At 42.1% G+C, this 14,382-nt stretch overlaps 1 protein-coding gene across 7 annotated transcripts in view; it reads right to left on the reverse strand.

Moving 5' to 3' along the window:
- Window positions 1-14,382, reverse strand: part of NEU3 (neuraminidase 3) — a 36,042-nt gene that overhangs the window by 13,102 nt on the left and 8,558 nt on the right. For 2 of the 7 annotated variants that reach the window (XM_038568630.1, XM_038568627.1), the window contains exons 1-2: window positions 11,720-12,030; window positions 6,972-7,183 (exon numbers count right to left, since the gene is read on the reverse strand). In XM_038568630.1, coding sequence (XP_038424558.1) covers window positions 6,972-7,183; window positions 11,720-11,744 — 237 coding nt within the window. In that variant the 5' untranslated portion in view covers window positions 11,745-12,030. Of the gene's footprint in view, window positions 1-6,971; window positions 7,184-11,719; window positions 12,031-12,229; window positions 12,432-14,382 lie in introns of those variants that run through there. The other 5 variants (XM_038568629.1, XM_038568628.1, XM_038568631.1 and 2 more) reach the window with 5 other exon arrangements.

Genomic DNA, 14,382 nt, shown 5'->3' on the forward strand with positions numbered 1-14,382 from the left:
TGGTATTAAAATCTATGAAATCAAGTATTCACTAATATTCACTAATTCTCAAATATTATAGGATGATTTATACTGCTGGGAAGAGGCAATGCTAGATATTGTACATGCTGTCCTCTCTGCCTAGAACACTCTGCCTCACATTGTATAGATGCCCAATTCACCCTCCACACTCAAAAAAGTCACCTCCTTTGTAAAACTTTCTATGAAACTTCCTCCCCTCCCTTCTCCCCCCAAAAGCAGTTGGTGGCTTCCTCCTTGTACACACAGAAGAATTTTAGCATTTATTATATGATGATTATAATTTTTATGTGACTGGCTCCCTTCCTAGATTGAGTCTTTTGAGGACAGAAATAAAATTATTCAAATTTTCTTTCTCTGGTGCCTACCTATCTCCTATCACATGATAGGAGCTAAAGAAATATATTTTCAAAGAAAGAAAAAAGGAAGGAAGAGGGGAAAAAAGAAAAAGAAAAGAAGATGAAGAAAAGCAAAGCAAGGCAGACAAATATGGAATTTAGGCAAATAAAGAGAAATTTTAAGCAAAGATTTTTTTTCCTTTCTCTACTATCCTGGGGACGCTATTCATAACTCTGTCATTAAAAAGTCAAGCATGAAGTCAGAGACACCTGGTTCAAAGCAGCCTTCATCACTTCTTGTGTGAACTTGGGCAAGTTACTTAAACTTACTTAACCTCAATTTCTTCAGCAGTTAAACAGAAAATATAGTAACACATGCTCACACAGGAAGTTTGTGGTATAAGGCTAAAATGAGATAATGCGTAATCAGAAATAGCACAAAGAAAGGCCTAACCTCCTTAATATATTTTTAAAACTATATTAGAAATTGGTAAGAAAATTTTCAGAAGCCCAACTGGAATGGGCAAAGAGCAAGATTAAGTAACTCACAGAAAGAGGAAAAAACAATAAAAATATGTTTAATCTCACATATAAAAGAGAAAAGCAAATTAAAATTGAGGTCACACTTTTCATCTAACAAACTGGCAACATCATAATCTTTGACACTACTCTGTTGACAAAAATGTGAAGAAACAGGAACTCTCTTATATGCAATGTAGTGCATAATGGTTCAACATTTATGTAGGGCATGTCAAAATTCCAGATGCATTTATCCTTTCTCAGCATGCCCAATTCTGAGAATTTATCCTAAAATATATCTGCTCATCAAATTAAATATATGCAAGATTACTCACTGTGGCACTATTCAGAACAGCAAAATATTGTGAACCCAAATATTCATCAGTAGGGAACTGGTTAAATGAACATACAATGCAAGAGACGAAAAAAGAAAAAAGGAAGACCTCTGCACACTGAGATAGATCTCAAATGAACAGAGCAAATTACAGACCAATGTATGCAGTATGCTACCCTTTGTATAAGAAATAAGAAGAAAAATCTAATAGCAGCAAACTAGTTTGAACCAACCTTTCCACTGAGACTAGGGATGACAGATAAAATATCAAAACAAAACCATCTGGTTAAAAGCACCAGAGAGAAAGTAAGAGAATGAAAAATTATAAACCAAGAACTGAGAGAAGTTCATTCAGAGAAGCTAGCCTGGTATTTCAAGTCCCTTTTCCTCTCAGGATATCTCTGCTAATTCTCAAAGAGAACTGAAAAGCTGAAAAGATGAACAATTTGTTTGACAGCCTTATAGGAGCAGGAAGGCAAAAATTTGGGGCCCTGGTAAACTCCCATGCTTTACGGTAGAACTTCAAAGAGCTAAATGCACAGAGTAAGGGTGAAACTGAAGTAGACCAGCTCTCATGACCACCACTCTAGAAAACTGGCTGGCATTATCTACTGAAGTGGAATATAAACCTACCCTCTGATTCAGTAATGCCATTTCTAGATATAAACTCAACAAAAATGCACGCACACAGTAGCAAAAACACGTACAATAATATTCAGAGCAGCCCATACACAATAGCTTGGATAAACCTCAAAAATATTGAACAAAAGAAGCCAAACATAAAGAATAAAGATGAAAAACAAGCAAAACTAGGGGCTCCTGGCTGGCTCTGTCAGTAAAGCATGTAACTATTGATCTCAGGGTCATGAGTTCAAGTCCCATGCTGGGTATAGAGTCTAATTAAAAAAAAAAAAAAACACTAAACTAGAGCTGTAAATCAGGATAGCAATTCCCTCTGAGAAAGAGAAGGGGGATAAGAGAAGTTTCTGAGGTGCTGGTAATATTTTATTTCTTGAGCTAAGTGATGAGTCTACAAGTGTTGGCATTTTCAGTTCACAGGTAGACATTCATGTTTTGTGCACTGGACATTTGTTTTCTATATATGTATTATCACTTCATGTTAAAAATTTTTAAAGGGTGTGTATTAAGAATATATACTTGTATTTCTTTGTTTCTGTAAGAAGCAGCACTATAAGAGTACATAGGAAACAATGGTGACAACCTATAGGAAGTAGGGCACTAAGGATGGGATATATATTTTTTTTATAGTGTTTTATATGATGTATGCCACATGAATGTATTAACTATGTGAAATAAAACATTTAATCCCTGCATAAATGGGCAAAACATGTTATTAAGCAAAGCTCACATCAGAGAATCTCAGAGTCATAAGGACCTAGAATTAACTCCCATCTTATAGAAGAGCTTTCTCTAAGCCTTCTGGATCAAGGCCATTCAGTCTCCTGGAACTGGCCAAGGGACAGGGAAGTCAGTATCTCTGGGGCAGCCCATTCTGTACCAGAGTACCTTATGCACAGTAAACACTTTAAACATTGTCAAATTCAATGAAGTTATTGGCCAGTCTAGTCACTGTGAAGTCAGAAGCTCACCACTCTTACTGGCTAAGAGGAGAAAATTATTTGGTTAAGAGGAGAAAATTATTTGGGCCAGATAAGTCTAATACAAAGTTAACATGAAGCTGGAAGAAACAGTAACTAAAACATGAAAGCATTAGAATCTAAATGATCTCAACCAGCTGGAGCAATGGGACATAAACAAGCTGGGGCTTGACAGAAATAGAAGTCTTGGGCTTAAAAATCTGGATGGAGAACATGATTAAAGAACAGCAAACATGATGGCCAACAAGCATAATGAAACGTTACTCAACATCACTAATAATTAGGGAAATGTAAATCAAAACCACAAGACAGCACCTCACATGCACTGGAATGACTACTATCAAAAATAAATTATAAGTGTTGGCAAGGATATAGAGAAATTGGAATCCTGTACACCCTTGGTGGGAATATAAAATGGTGTCATCATTGTGGCAAACAGTATGGAGAGTCCTCAAAAAATTAAAAACAGAATTACCACATGACCGAATAATTCTACTTCTAGATATATGCCCAAAAGAATGACAAGCAAAGTCCTGAAGAGATATTTGCACAGCAAATGTTCACAGCAGCATTACTTGCAATAGCTAAAAGGTAGGAGAACCCAAGTGTCCATCAACAGGTGGATGGATAAATCAAATGTGGTATACACATACAATGGAATATTATTCAGCCTTAAAGAAGGAAATCCTGTCATGCACTACCACATAAATGAACTTTGAGGGGCATTATACTAAGTGAAAAAAGCCAATCACAAAAAGGCAAATACTGGATGATTCCACTTACATGAGGAATCTAAAGTAACTAAAAACTCATAAAAACAAAGAAGAGGGACGCCTGGGTGGCTCAGCAGTTAAGCATCTTCCTTTGGCTCAGGGTGTGATCCTGGAGTCCCAGGACTGAGTCCCACATCAGGCTCCCTGCATGGAGCCTGCTTCTCCCTCTGCTTGTGTCTCTCATGAATAAATAAATATATAAATAAAGAAGAAGAAGAAGAGGGGAAGAAGGAGGGGAAGAAGGAGGGGAAGAAGGAGGGGAAGAAGGAGGGGAAGAAGAAGAAGAAGAAGAAGAAGAAGAAGAAGGAGAAGGAAGGAGAAGGAGAAGGAGAAGGAGAAGGAGAAGGAGAAGGAGAAGGAGAAGAAGGAAGAAGGAAGAAGGAAGAAGGAAGAAGGAAGAAGGAAGAAGGAAGAAGGAAGAAGGAAGAAGAAGAAGAAAGGTGGTGGCTAGGGGATGGGGAAGAGGGAAATAAGACTTGTCCAAAGGGTATAACATAGCAGTCATATATGATGAAAAAGTTCTAGAGATCTGGTGCACAACGTGTCTCTAGTTAACAATACTACAATGTACACTTAAAATGGTTAAGATGCAAAATTTTAGGTATATTCTACTATAATTTAAAATTTTTAAATTTTATTTACTTCTATTTTTAAATTTTAATTAATTACTTTTTAAAGATTTTATTTATTCATGATTGACGCAGAGAGAGCCAGAGACACAGGAGAGATGTGGGACTCAATCCCAGGACTCCAGGATCATGCCCTGGACCAAAGGCAGACACCCAACTGCTGAGCCACCCAGGCATCCCTATTTATTTTTTTTTAAGATTTTATTTATTTATTAATGAGAGATACAGAGAGGCAGAGACATAGGCAGGGGGAGAAGCAGGCTCCCTGTGAGGAAACCCAATGTGGGACTTGATCCCAGGACTCTGGGATCACGACTGGAGCCAAAGGCAGATGCTCAACCACTGAACCACCCAGGTGCCCCCGCTAAAAAAAAATTTTTTTTAGGTTTTTTAGGTTTTTTTAGGTTTTAGAGGTTGGTAGCTGACAATCTACTTAGTGTTAGTCAACTTGTGTTACGCAGCTGGCAAAAAAGCAGATGCTACATTAGACTGCATGACAAGAATATAAAATGAGATAGCTACCTCATTGCTGAACTGGTCCATCTATCCTTAGGGGCCCTATATTCAGAGTACCATTCTTTGAAAAAGGACACTGACATCCCAGATCAAATCCCAAAGACAAGGGCAGCCCCAGTGGTTCAGCGGTTTAGCGCTGACTTCTGCCCAGGGCATGACCCTGGAGACCCGGGATCGAGTCCCACGTCGGGCTCCCTGCCTGGAACCTGCTTCTCCCTCTGCCTTTCTCTCTCTCTCTCTGTTTCTAATAAATAAATAAAAAATATTTTTAAAAAATCCCAAAGACAGTAATCACAGCTTTCAAGGGACCAGAAACGAAATTAAGACTATGGCCTCATGAGCCACTGAAAGAACTAAAGCTGGTGATCCCCCAGATTGGAGGAATTGGAGGGGATGAACACTGCTTTCTTTAGGTACATCAAAGAGCATTCTTTGGAAAAGGGACTTTATATTATGTATGGATTAGTTGTCCCAGAAACCGTAACAAGACCAATGGGTAATTAATTATGGAGAAGTATAGGTTGTTTCACTCCAAAAACAAAAGTTAACAGCTGCCACAGGACTAAGTTTCTCACTTGAAGAGTTGTGTAAGCAGACCCTTTATGGAGGATGACTAATGTTGAGTTCCTAATATGTAACTGCTATTATTTATATTTTACAGATGATGAAACAGAAGAGTCAGACATTCAAGGTCACACCACCAATAAATGATAGGTTTTGCCTGACTCCAAAGACATGTTCTTAACCCCTAAGCTATTACTAGCTACCAAGAGAATACAGAAGTTCTCTGTCCTGGGAAAGAAGTTAGGCTGATGATTATTCTAACTTCAAGATTCTACAGTTAGGTAAGTCAGAAAATGAAAAGTGATAAAATATAGAGAAGGGAGATTGAGTTAAAATGGATGCATCTGTGAATGCTTGTGACAGCTGGGCAGTGAGGTTATGTCAGGCATGGTCTGGTAAGAAGTGTTTCACAGCCCAACGGTCTGCGGTAGAAAGCAAGACAACAAGACCACAGGCAATGCGTAGTCCTGGAGGAAACAAAAAAGCTGTAACTCCAAGCTGTGCTGCAGGGCTGGGCCTCTTTGGAGGCCAGTGATACAAGCAGAGGTTTGGTCCTGGGAAGCCATGAAGGCTCATGGCAAGACAGAGTGAAAGAGCAGGGACTGGAAATTCCCCAAAGTAAAAATCTTCCCCACAGGAAAATGTGAGCAGGTCATCCAGAGCAGAGGCAGGGGGTGCTGGCAAGGTCCACCTATGGCAGAAAAGCATTTGCACTGTAATAGCAAACAAAGGCATTCCTGGTGACGTAAAGTTTTAATGGTGATATTTCCGTGGGTAGAAAACCAGGGTGCATTAGGGGGATTAGAGTGTCTATTATAAAGAAATCTATGTTTGTATCTTTGTTTGTTTATAAAAGACTCTCAAATCCATTATCCCATTTGATCCTCATTTCAGCCAGCTCTACAGAAGAAAAGACAAATGGGATCTGAAATAACCCTACACTCACAGTCCCAAAGGAAGCACTCAATCTCCTCTAAAACTGCAGTGAAGATGTGCTACTTAGGGGTGAGGGATCCAACCCCAGTTCTGTGGCTTGGTAGGCATGTATCTGAGTCAAGCCACTTTAATCACGTTTCCTCCTGTACAACAGGAATACTGTGCACCTCACATAAAATACGCAGGAAAAGGAGGACTGTTGTTATCCTCACCCCCACTGTCTGCTAGTTGTGGTCTTGAACAAGACGTACCCCCCGAAGGACCAGGATCCCTCACCAGAAAACTGAACTAATAATGCTTACTTCCTGGGTGACTTATAAGAACAAAAGAGAATGGGAATCAAAAGCACACCACATGTTAGTTGAATATGAATGAACCATGGAGGCCTCTGGAATCAGAGACGGAGTTTAAAGCCTGCTTCTGTAGTTTTAGTATAGCTATGTGACCTTGAACAAGTGGCAACGTCTCTGAGCCTCAGTTTCCTCATCCATAAAATGTGACTGACAACCATTCCTATGTCACAGGGTGGCTGTTGAGGAGCCCATGTGTGCCTGGCACACAGTAAGTACTCTGAGAAAGCCATTGCTTTTACTGTTTTTTTTTTTTTTCTTCCTCCCACACAGGGATTTTCCAGCACTGACAGGAAAAGGCACGGACGCTGAAGTACTCTAAGCAATGTGGAGAAAAGACTGAGGCTCAGAGACAGATTTGGGATGAGGAGTCACCTGTACCGAGTGCCCAGTCCTCAACCCTCGCCTCAGCACCAGGTGGAGAGCATCCTCATCCCTGCTCGTGGAGCGCTTCTCTGCAAAGGCCAGGAAGGTGTGGGTGGGGGGGATGTAGAGCAGGGCTGGGATCCGGTAGGTGATCCCTCTCTTGTCTTCCTGCTGGAACAGAGGGCTGTTGAAGGAGCACGATGTCACTTCTTCCATGACCTCTGCAAGGACAGGGAGGCAGCTAAATGCGTGTCCATACCCAAATGCTGACCTGCGTACAAGTTCTGCTCTATCATCCCATTTCTGAGATCACACACAGGGAGGCAAAGATTTACTCAAATGTTTATTTTCTTATACAAAAGTAACATCATGATCGCAAAAGCATAAGGCAAGCAATACGCATTCTCATTGAACAAATCTATCCTTTAGACTATGGGATTCCTACACAGCCTGTGTTAAGTATATCTCTCTAGATTCTGCACATGTTTCTGCCAAGCATCCAGGGGTATTACCAGCCTGGATGGTTTCTAATGTCAATTTCTTTGGAGTATTTAGGCCATTAGGGTAACAGATACATAAGTCCAAATCCGTTTGAGGAAATGCCTGTGGTTAAGAATTATCTGGGGAAACTTTTTCCCTCTACTAGAGCCTTGGATAAGAGGCAGTCTTCTTTGTCATCTCTCTGTGTCTTTGCCTAGTCCACCTCATCCAAAGGTGTGGATTTTCAAGGGCCCAGCTTCATACAGGGATCTCAGTTCCAATGACAATCTAACTCATCTGGGCCATAGTTGCATTTACTGCCAACAGCAGGCCTATTAAAGCCCAAACTTCTAGGTAAGTGAGATCAGCAAAAACCCGGGGTGGCTGAGGTGAGGGCTAACCACGCTGGTTTTCAGTTTACTCTTGGTTTCTAGGCCCCTGGGAATTTCTTACTTTCTTGCCATTTTAGCTATAAAGGACTTTGCTATATTTTATCCACCATGTAAGGGGTTAGCTAGCCAGCCATAATGCTGAAAATGGAAGTCTCCAGGGATGCTTCTCAAAGAAAATCAAGTATTCTACTTCTCAGAGGCCCAAAAAGGGAATTAAGCCAGACAGAACCAGGCTTAGAATTCTATTTTTTTTTTCTTCTCTCACCATCCGTCATTCAAACCTTCTCATAAATCACTTATAAAAATTGTCAGGCTATAAAACAAGGCCCAGAAAGCCTTCTTCATTTATTTAATAAATATTTCTGGGTGCCCACTCCAAGTCAGGATATAAGGTAGGCGCTGAGGTGACAGAAAGGAATCAGAAGTCCCTGACTTCAAGAAACCCACATCCAAGTGAGGGAAACAGACATACACAGACAATTACAATGTCACGCAGTGAGTGCCACATTAGAGGTAAACATGAGAGTGTTCAGGAAAACAGAAAAAGGGCATCTGTCCAGATCAGGGCAGCCAAGTGAGCTCCTGTCTCTTATCTTACACTCTGTGCCTTTCAAATACATTCTCCTTTTAAATAACCAAGAGCTCACTCCCTCAACTACTTCAGCTTTGTTCAAATGTTATCTAATAGAGGACTTCCCTGACAATTCCCCTGCTCCTCACTATCCCCTCTCTCTGCTCTTCTCCATGCCACTTATCATCCAGATTATACTTGTTTGATACATATTACGGAGCAAAAGCTCCACAAAGGGCAGAGATAGGTCTGTTCTATTCACCACCACCTCTTTACATCCAGAACCATGTCTGGTAATTGACAAGCACTTGATGAATAGCTGTTGAATGACTGAATGAATGGGTGAGCTGGATCTTAAAGGATGAACAGTGGGTCAGCCAGTTGAGGTGTAAAAAGGGCAGAGGGAGTGGATGTGAAAAGCCTATAAGCGACAGGAAGCAGTGAGCTGTGGGAGCTATCGTTTGTGCATTATGAGTACAGTGGAATGCAAGGGTGGGACTGAAGGGATTGGGAGAGTCCAGGTCCTGGGAGGCTTTGATACCTTATTAAGGTGTTTATCCCACAGAGAAGGGGCCACTCAAGAATTTTTGGCAGAGGAATGGCATGATGAAGTATGCATTTTATTTTTTTTAAAGATTTTATTTGTTCATGAGAGACACAGAGAGATGCAGAGACAGGCAGAGGTAGAAGCAAGCTCTCTGTGGGGAGCCCGATGCCAGACTTGATCCCAGGACCCCAGGATCTCATCCTGAGCAGAAGGCAGACCTCAATCACTAAGCCACCCAGGCGTCCCCAAGTATGCATTTTAGATCAATTTTCCAGGTATTCTGTGGGTAATAAACTGAAAGAAAAAACTGCACTGCTTTTGGCTACAGCTGCCTAGTGTCAATCAAGACAAACTTGATTATCCAATGGCATATGAATGATTTATTTGGTCACCTGTTTCTAACTTAAAAAAAGAAGAACCATGGCTCATTACCATAAGGGGACTGGGGAGGTGGCCTCCAGAGTCCAGAAGAAAAGCCTCCCCTCACTCCAATTCTAGGTGCTCAGTAGCAGAATTGAAAGGCAAGTGTGAACTGTCTTCCTCACACAGTACTAAAGCACATCTCTGTCTCAATTCATGCTCTCTTGCCGGGGGGGAGTGGGGGGGATCAGGCTTTTTCTAAGTAAACATCTGCTCCTGAGCCAAGCTGGTGTAATGGTTAAGAACATAGGATTTGGACCACACTGGGGACTATATGATCTTGGGCTTGTTATTTAACTTTCCTAATGCTTCAGTATCTTTGTGTATAAAATTCAGTAGAGTTGTTGAGAGAATTAAGTTCAAAAGTTAAATTGGTTGTTATAGAGCCTATGATATGACATAATATGAACTGAATATATGGCAGTTAATATTTTTATTGCAGTGTCAGTCACTGCACATTCTACAGTTGACCCAATGACACAGGAATTAAGGGAGCTGACCCATCCCTCACCCCAGCAGTCATAAATTCATGTATAACTTTTGATTCCCCAAAAACTTAACTAAGAATAGCCTACTGTTGACTGGAAGCCTTACCAATAATATAAAATCAATTAACACACATTTTGAAATGTATATGTATTATACATTTTGTATATGTATTATATACTGTACTCTTACCATAAGGTTAAAGAAAAGAAAATGTTAAGAAATCACAAGTTAGAGAAAATAAATTTTAGTATTGTACTATATTTACTCAAATAAATCTTTATATAAGTGAAACTGTGTAGTTCAAACATGTGTTGTTCAAGATCAACTGTAGTTTTATTCCTTGAAATCTGTGGGTGCTGATGATAACAGTTACAACTCTCCTTCTTAAAAGCATTTAAATCCCTCTCTGCCTCTGGGAAAGACCATATTTTAAATTTTTATTAGCCCACACTTTAATTATGAGTTAATACCAACACTATTAACCATCAGTCAACACATGATTATTAGTTAACATCATTAGTTAACATGGAAACAGGAATTCTCTGGGTGATAGAATGGAGCACAGGACAGGCAAGGAGTGGGGAGGAGGGACTAGGAAAAAGGAAAAGGAGAAGCAGCAAGGAGAGCACCAAAGCAGAAGCAAGGCTTGTCAAATGGGACTTCATTTGCATCCCAGCTATACTTCCCTGTGACCTTGTGCTATTCACTTAATCTCTCTAGGTCTTGGACTCCTTGCTTTAAAAAATGTGGATAACACCCACCTAAGATGACCAATATGAAGAACCACTCAAAAGTGCTTTCTAAACTTTAAAGCACTATAGAAGCCAAAATATTACAAATTTTGATGTCTTCACAATTTTGCTTATGGCTTTGCTGTCTCTATAACAACTAGAGTCACTATCGTTACCTTTTATTAGTTATTCATTACTTTAACTTTTGCTAATTATCATTACGCCCATCACGTTGACGACAGTGGTAAGGAACACAGATGACGACTCTGGTGCTGAAACCCAAACTATTTCACACAAACCACATACCGGGAACTAAGGATAGAGAAGAAATCGGATAGAGTTCTGCCTTGGAGTTGTTCATTTTAGCTGAGAACTAAAAGTTCTCTGCTGCTGTTGTTCATTGCTGCTCCGTATGATCACCTTTCAGTGGAGGCCTCCCTGCTCTCTTACTGGGAGAGGGTGTAATGTAGCCTGGACTTTGACACAGATCAGCAAGCCACGCTATCTCTGCACCTGTTTCCTCACTTGTAAAAGGGATAATGCCACCTTTTCCTCAGCATTGTAATGGACAGTGTAATTCCAAAGTCTCCAGCTGACTCGGTGCATCCGGCAGCTTCCAGTGAACCCCAGGAGGAGGCCTTCCTAACTCACTATTTCCTCCTAACAACCGATAACTTAAAGAGCATTCATCCTGTCAGGCCTTTGGCGATCCGTACTCCGAATCCCCCTCACTGGACAGGTGGGAGGGCTCAGGCCAACAGAGGGGCACAGCTTATATAAGGGCACTCGACAGGCCAAGATCCAGGTCGCCTCAGTTCCCCTCAGGACTGCCTGACGACCCACACACCCCTCTCTAGAGAGAAGAGTTGCCCCAGGCTCAGTTCCCTTTCATCTCTAAAATGGTAACTCTAAGGCTTCGGTTTGGCTTCACTGGAAGGGAAACAAAAATAGACCAGCCAAGAATCCTCCCTGGCCAGGTCTGAGATCCCAGCCGACTGCGTGGCTTTGACTCAATATCCTCCCCCAGACTGGATTTCCTCGGACCCGACGGTGCCGCCGAGCCTGTCCCCACACGCACGCTTCCCCCACTTTTCGGGGATGGTTGCAGTGTCGCAGCCCCCGCTCACCTCCGCGGGACTCCGGCTCCTCCATCTCTCTCGGGGCGCAGCTGGGCGCCGGGCGGCCCTCAGGTCTCAGGCACCGAAGCGCGGGAGAACCACCGAGGCTGAGGAGACGGAGGCGGTGGGGGGAGAGGGGAGGGGGTGCAGAGAATGACCGCAGACGACTCGCAAGCAAGCCACGGAAACTGAAGAAACAGGCGACCAGACCACAGGGATGGAGACGGACAAACGCCGCGACGCCCAGACTGACTGGCCGGGCGGCGGGGGCGGGGACGCCCGGAGGCGGCAGCCGGCCGGCCGTTGGCCCTGCTGTTGGCCCTGCCTTTGGCCCCGCCCCCGACTCAGCCCCGCCCCCGGGACGCACGCGCCCGAGGCCCCGCCCCCTCGCCGCTCGACTGGGCCGCGCGGCCTCCCGCCTGTAGCAGCGCTCCGGCCGCGGCCTGGCACCTGCCCCTTCCCCTCCGACCACCGCTCGCTCCAGCCCAGCCCCGAGTTTGGTTCAGGCCCCGGGCCTACCGTGGCTCCGCTCCGTTTTCAACCCCTCCGTCCCTACCCTCGGTCCCCTCGCCCCAAGCTCTTATCTTTTGGGTTGCCTCTCAGTGGGTAGGTATCACCGCCTAAAATTTCCCCGGACAGCCTGGCAGCCAAGCAAAAGTTCCGGCCCGCAAGAGAGGACTCCACAAAACGGACCGGAGATCCAGAGCATTGGACATCCGCCCTTAAAAAAATAAAAATCATGCATATAATTTTAAATGTGTGTGTGCATGATTATATATTGAGAAAATAATAATATTACAACCCATTGAATAAAAACCCATGAGTTCATGTTGATATAATTGAATACATGAGTGGAGGAGGGAGGACAGCTCTTTCTACAGAATTCTACTAAATGTAGATTGTGCACAGACTGAACACAATATGGTTTATTCTGAACACCTGCTTTTCTTCTGGGAGTCTGGAATTTGGGGGCATGCTAGGCAGAGGGTGCTTACATACCAGCCCTCAATAAAACTGTGAGTGCTGAGTCTCTAATGGATTCACTATGAAGAAACAAGAAACGTGGTACACATGCTGCATTTTCCTTGCTGGGGAAAAGTGTGCTTAGCCCAATGCCTAATGAGAGGGAGAAGCAGAAGAAATAGTACACATGGATCCTTCAGACTCCGCTTGTGTCTTTTTCTTATGATCCAATGTGTCCTTACTACATTGCTGTAATAAACCTTAGCTGTGAGCGCAACTCAAATGCTGAGTCCTAGGAGTCCTTCTAGTGGGTGTGAATCTAGGGGGTAGTCTTGGGAACCCTTAACCAAATACCATATATAGTTTAAAACACATAAAACAATACCATATATTGTTAATGGACAGACACAACGACAATGCATAGGAATAATAAATACTAAATTCAGGGTAGTAGTTAACTTCTTAGAGTGCAGGGAGTAGAACATATCAAGGATACCCAAGAAACTTCAATTGTATTGGTAATTTATCTTAAGGTGGTTCATTTTATTCTTCTTTAAACCTTATTATTTCTAAAATATTTCAGGTTTTATTTAAAAAATTTTTTTAATCTATTTTCAAAGATTAGTTCATACAAAGTCCTAGGGTTCTTCATCCAGGCTTCTCCAAAGTCACAATCACCAACTCTAAATCACCAGGTCAATTTTAGAAAAATATCTAAAATATCTAAAGCCAAATTTTTCTCAATTCTTTGACTGATGATCTCAGTCTTATGCCTGAAACAGTGAGTAGGTTTAAATCCTGACTTTCTACTCCTTAGCTCAGTGACCTTGGCAAGTTACTTAACTTCTGTGTCTTAGTTTCTCATCTAAAATGGACACATTTAGCACTAATCCTCATCCATGACTCAGATCAAACAGGTTTCACAAACAGGTTCATATGAGAACCTCCCAGGTTTCCATGCTGTAACAGTTACTCCTCATCCAGCCTTCACAGCAACTTATACAGATATCTTCTGATAAATTTTCTATTGGTCACTCTGATTAATCTAATAAAAGTGGGACCAAATCCATTCTAATGGTTTCATACATTTAATTAACATACTATCAACAGAACTCCAAGCAACAGAGACCAATTTGCAGAATTGGTCAGGGCCAGGACTCAACTAGCTAGAAAAATGACATCCAGAAAAAAACCAACTATAAGCCCTCAAGGTCTGCCTTAGAAACCCAGGTAGCATTCTCTAATTTCTCTATTGGCTTTATACCTAGCCTGTACCTGGATCACTCCAGGTACAGAGGGATGTATCAGTAATTTGAGACCTACCTTGGCCCACAAAGATATTGAGGGCCATTCTATAATCCATAACCACATTGGCCAGGGAGTTGAGGCTCGTCTAATTGCCTTCAGCTAAAGGCAGGGATGAATTTCATATCAACATTTCAAGTATGATGACTCTCAAAATAGGGATAGATTCTTGCAGAATGTGCATAAATAAAACAGCCATCCCTCCAGGAAGCTCCTCCATGTAACCGAAGCTAGCCTCATTTTGGAGTAATCTCCACAGTCATCTGAGGGCTACATGATCTAATGGTGGTGCTTCCTTAAACACTTGAAGGTTGCTTATGATCCTCTCTATTGTGCAAGGGACTATGTTTTCAGGGAGAGGAGCAAGTTAATGCCTGGCTTCCACATAGAAAGTACAGTCTTAA

This window comes from Canis lupus, chromosome 21 (genome assembly GCF_011100685.1).
Source record: "Canis lupus familiaris isolate Mischka breed German Shepherd chromosome 21, alternate assembly UU_Cfam_GSD_1.0, whole genome shotgun sequence".
NCBI lineage: Eukaryota > Metazoa > Chordata > Mammalia > Carnivora > Canidae > Canis > Canis lupus.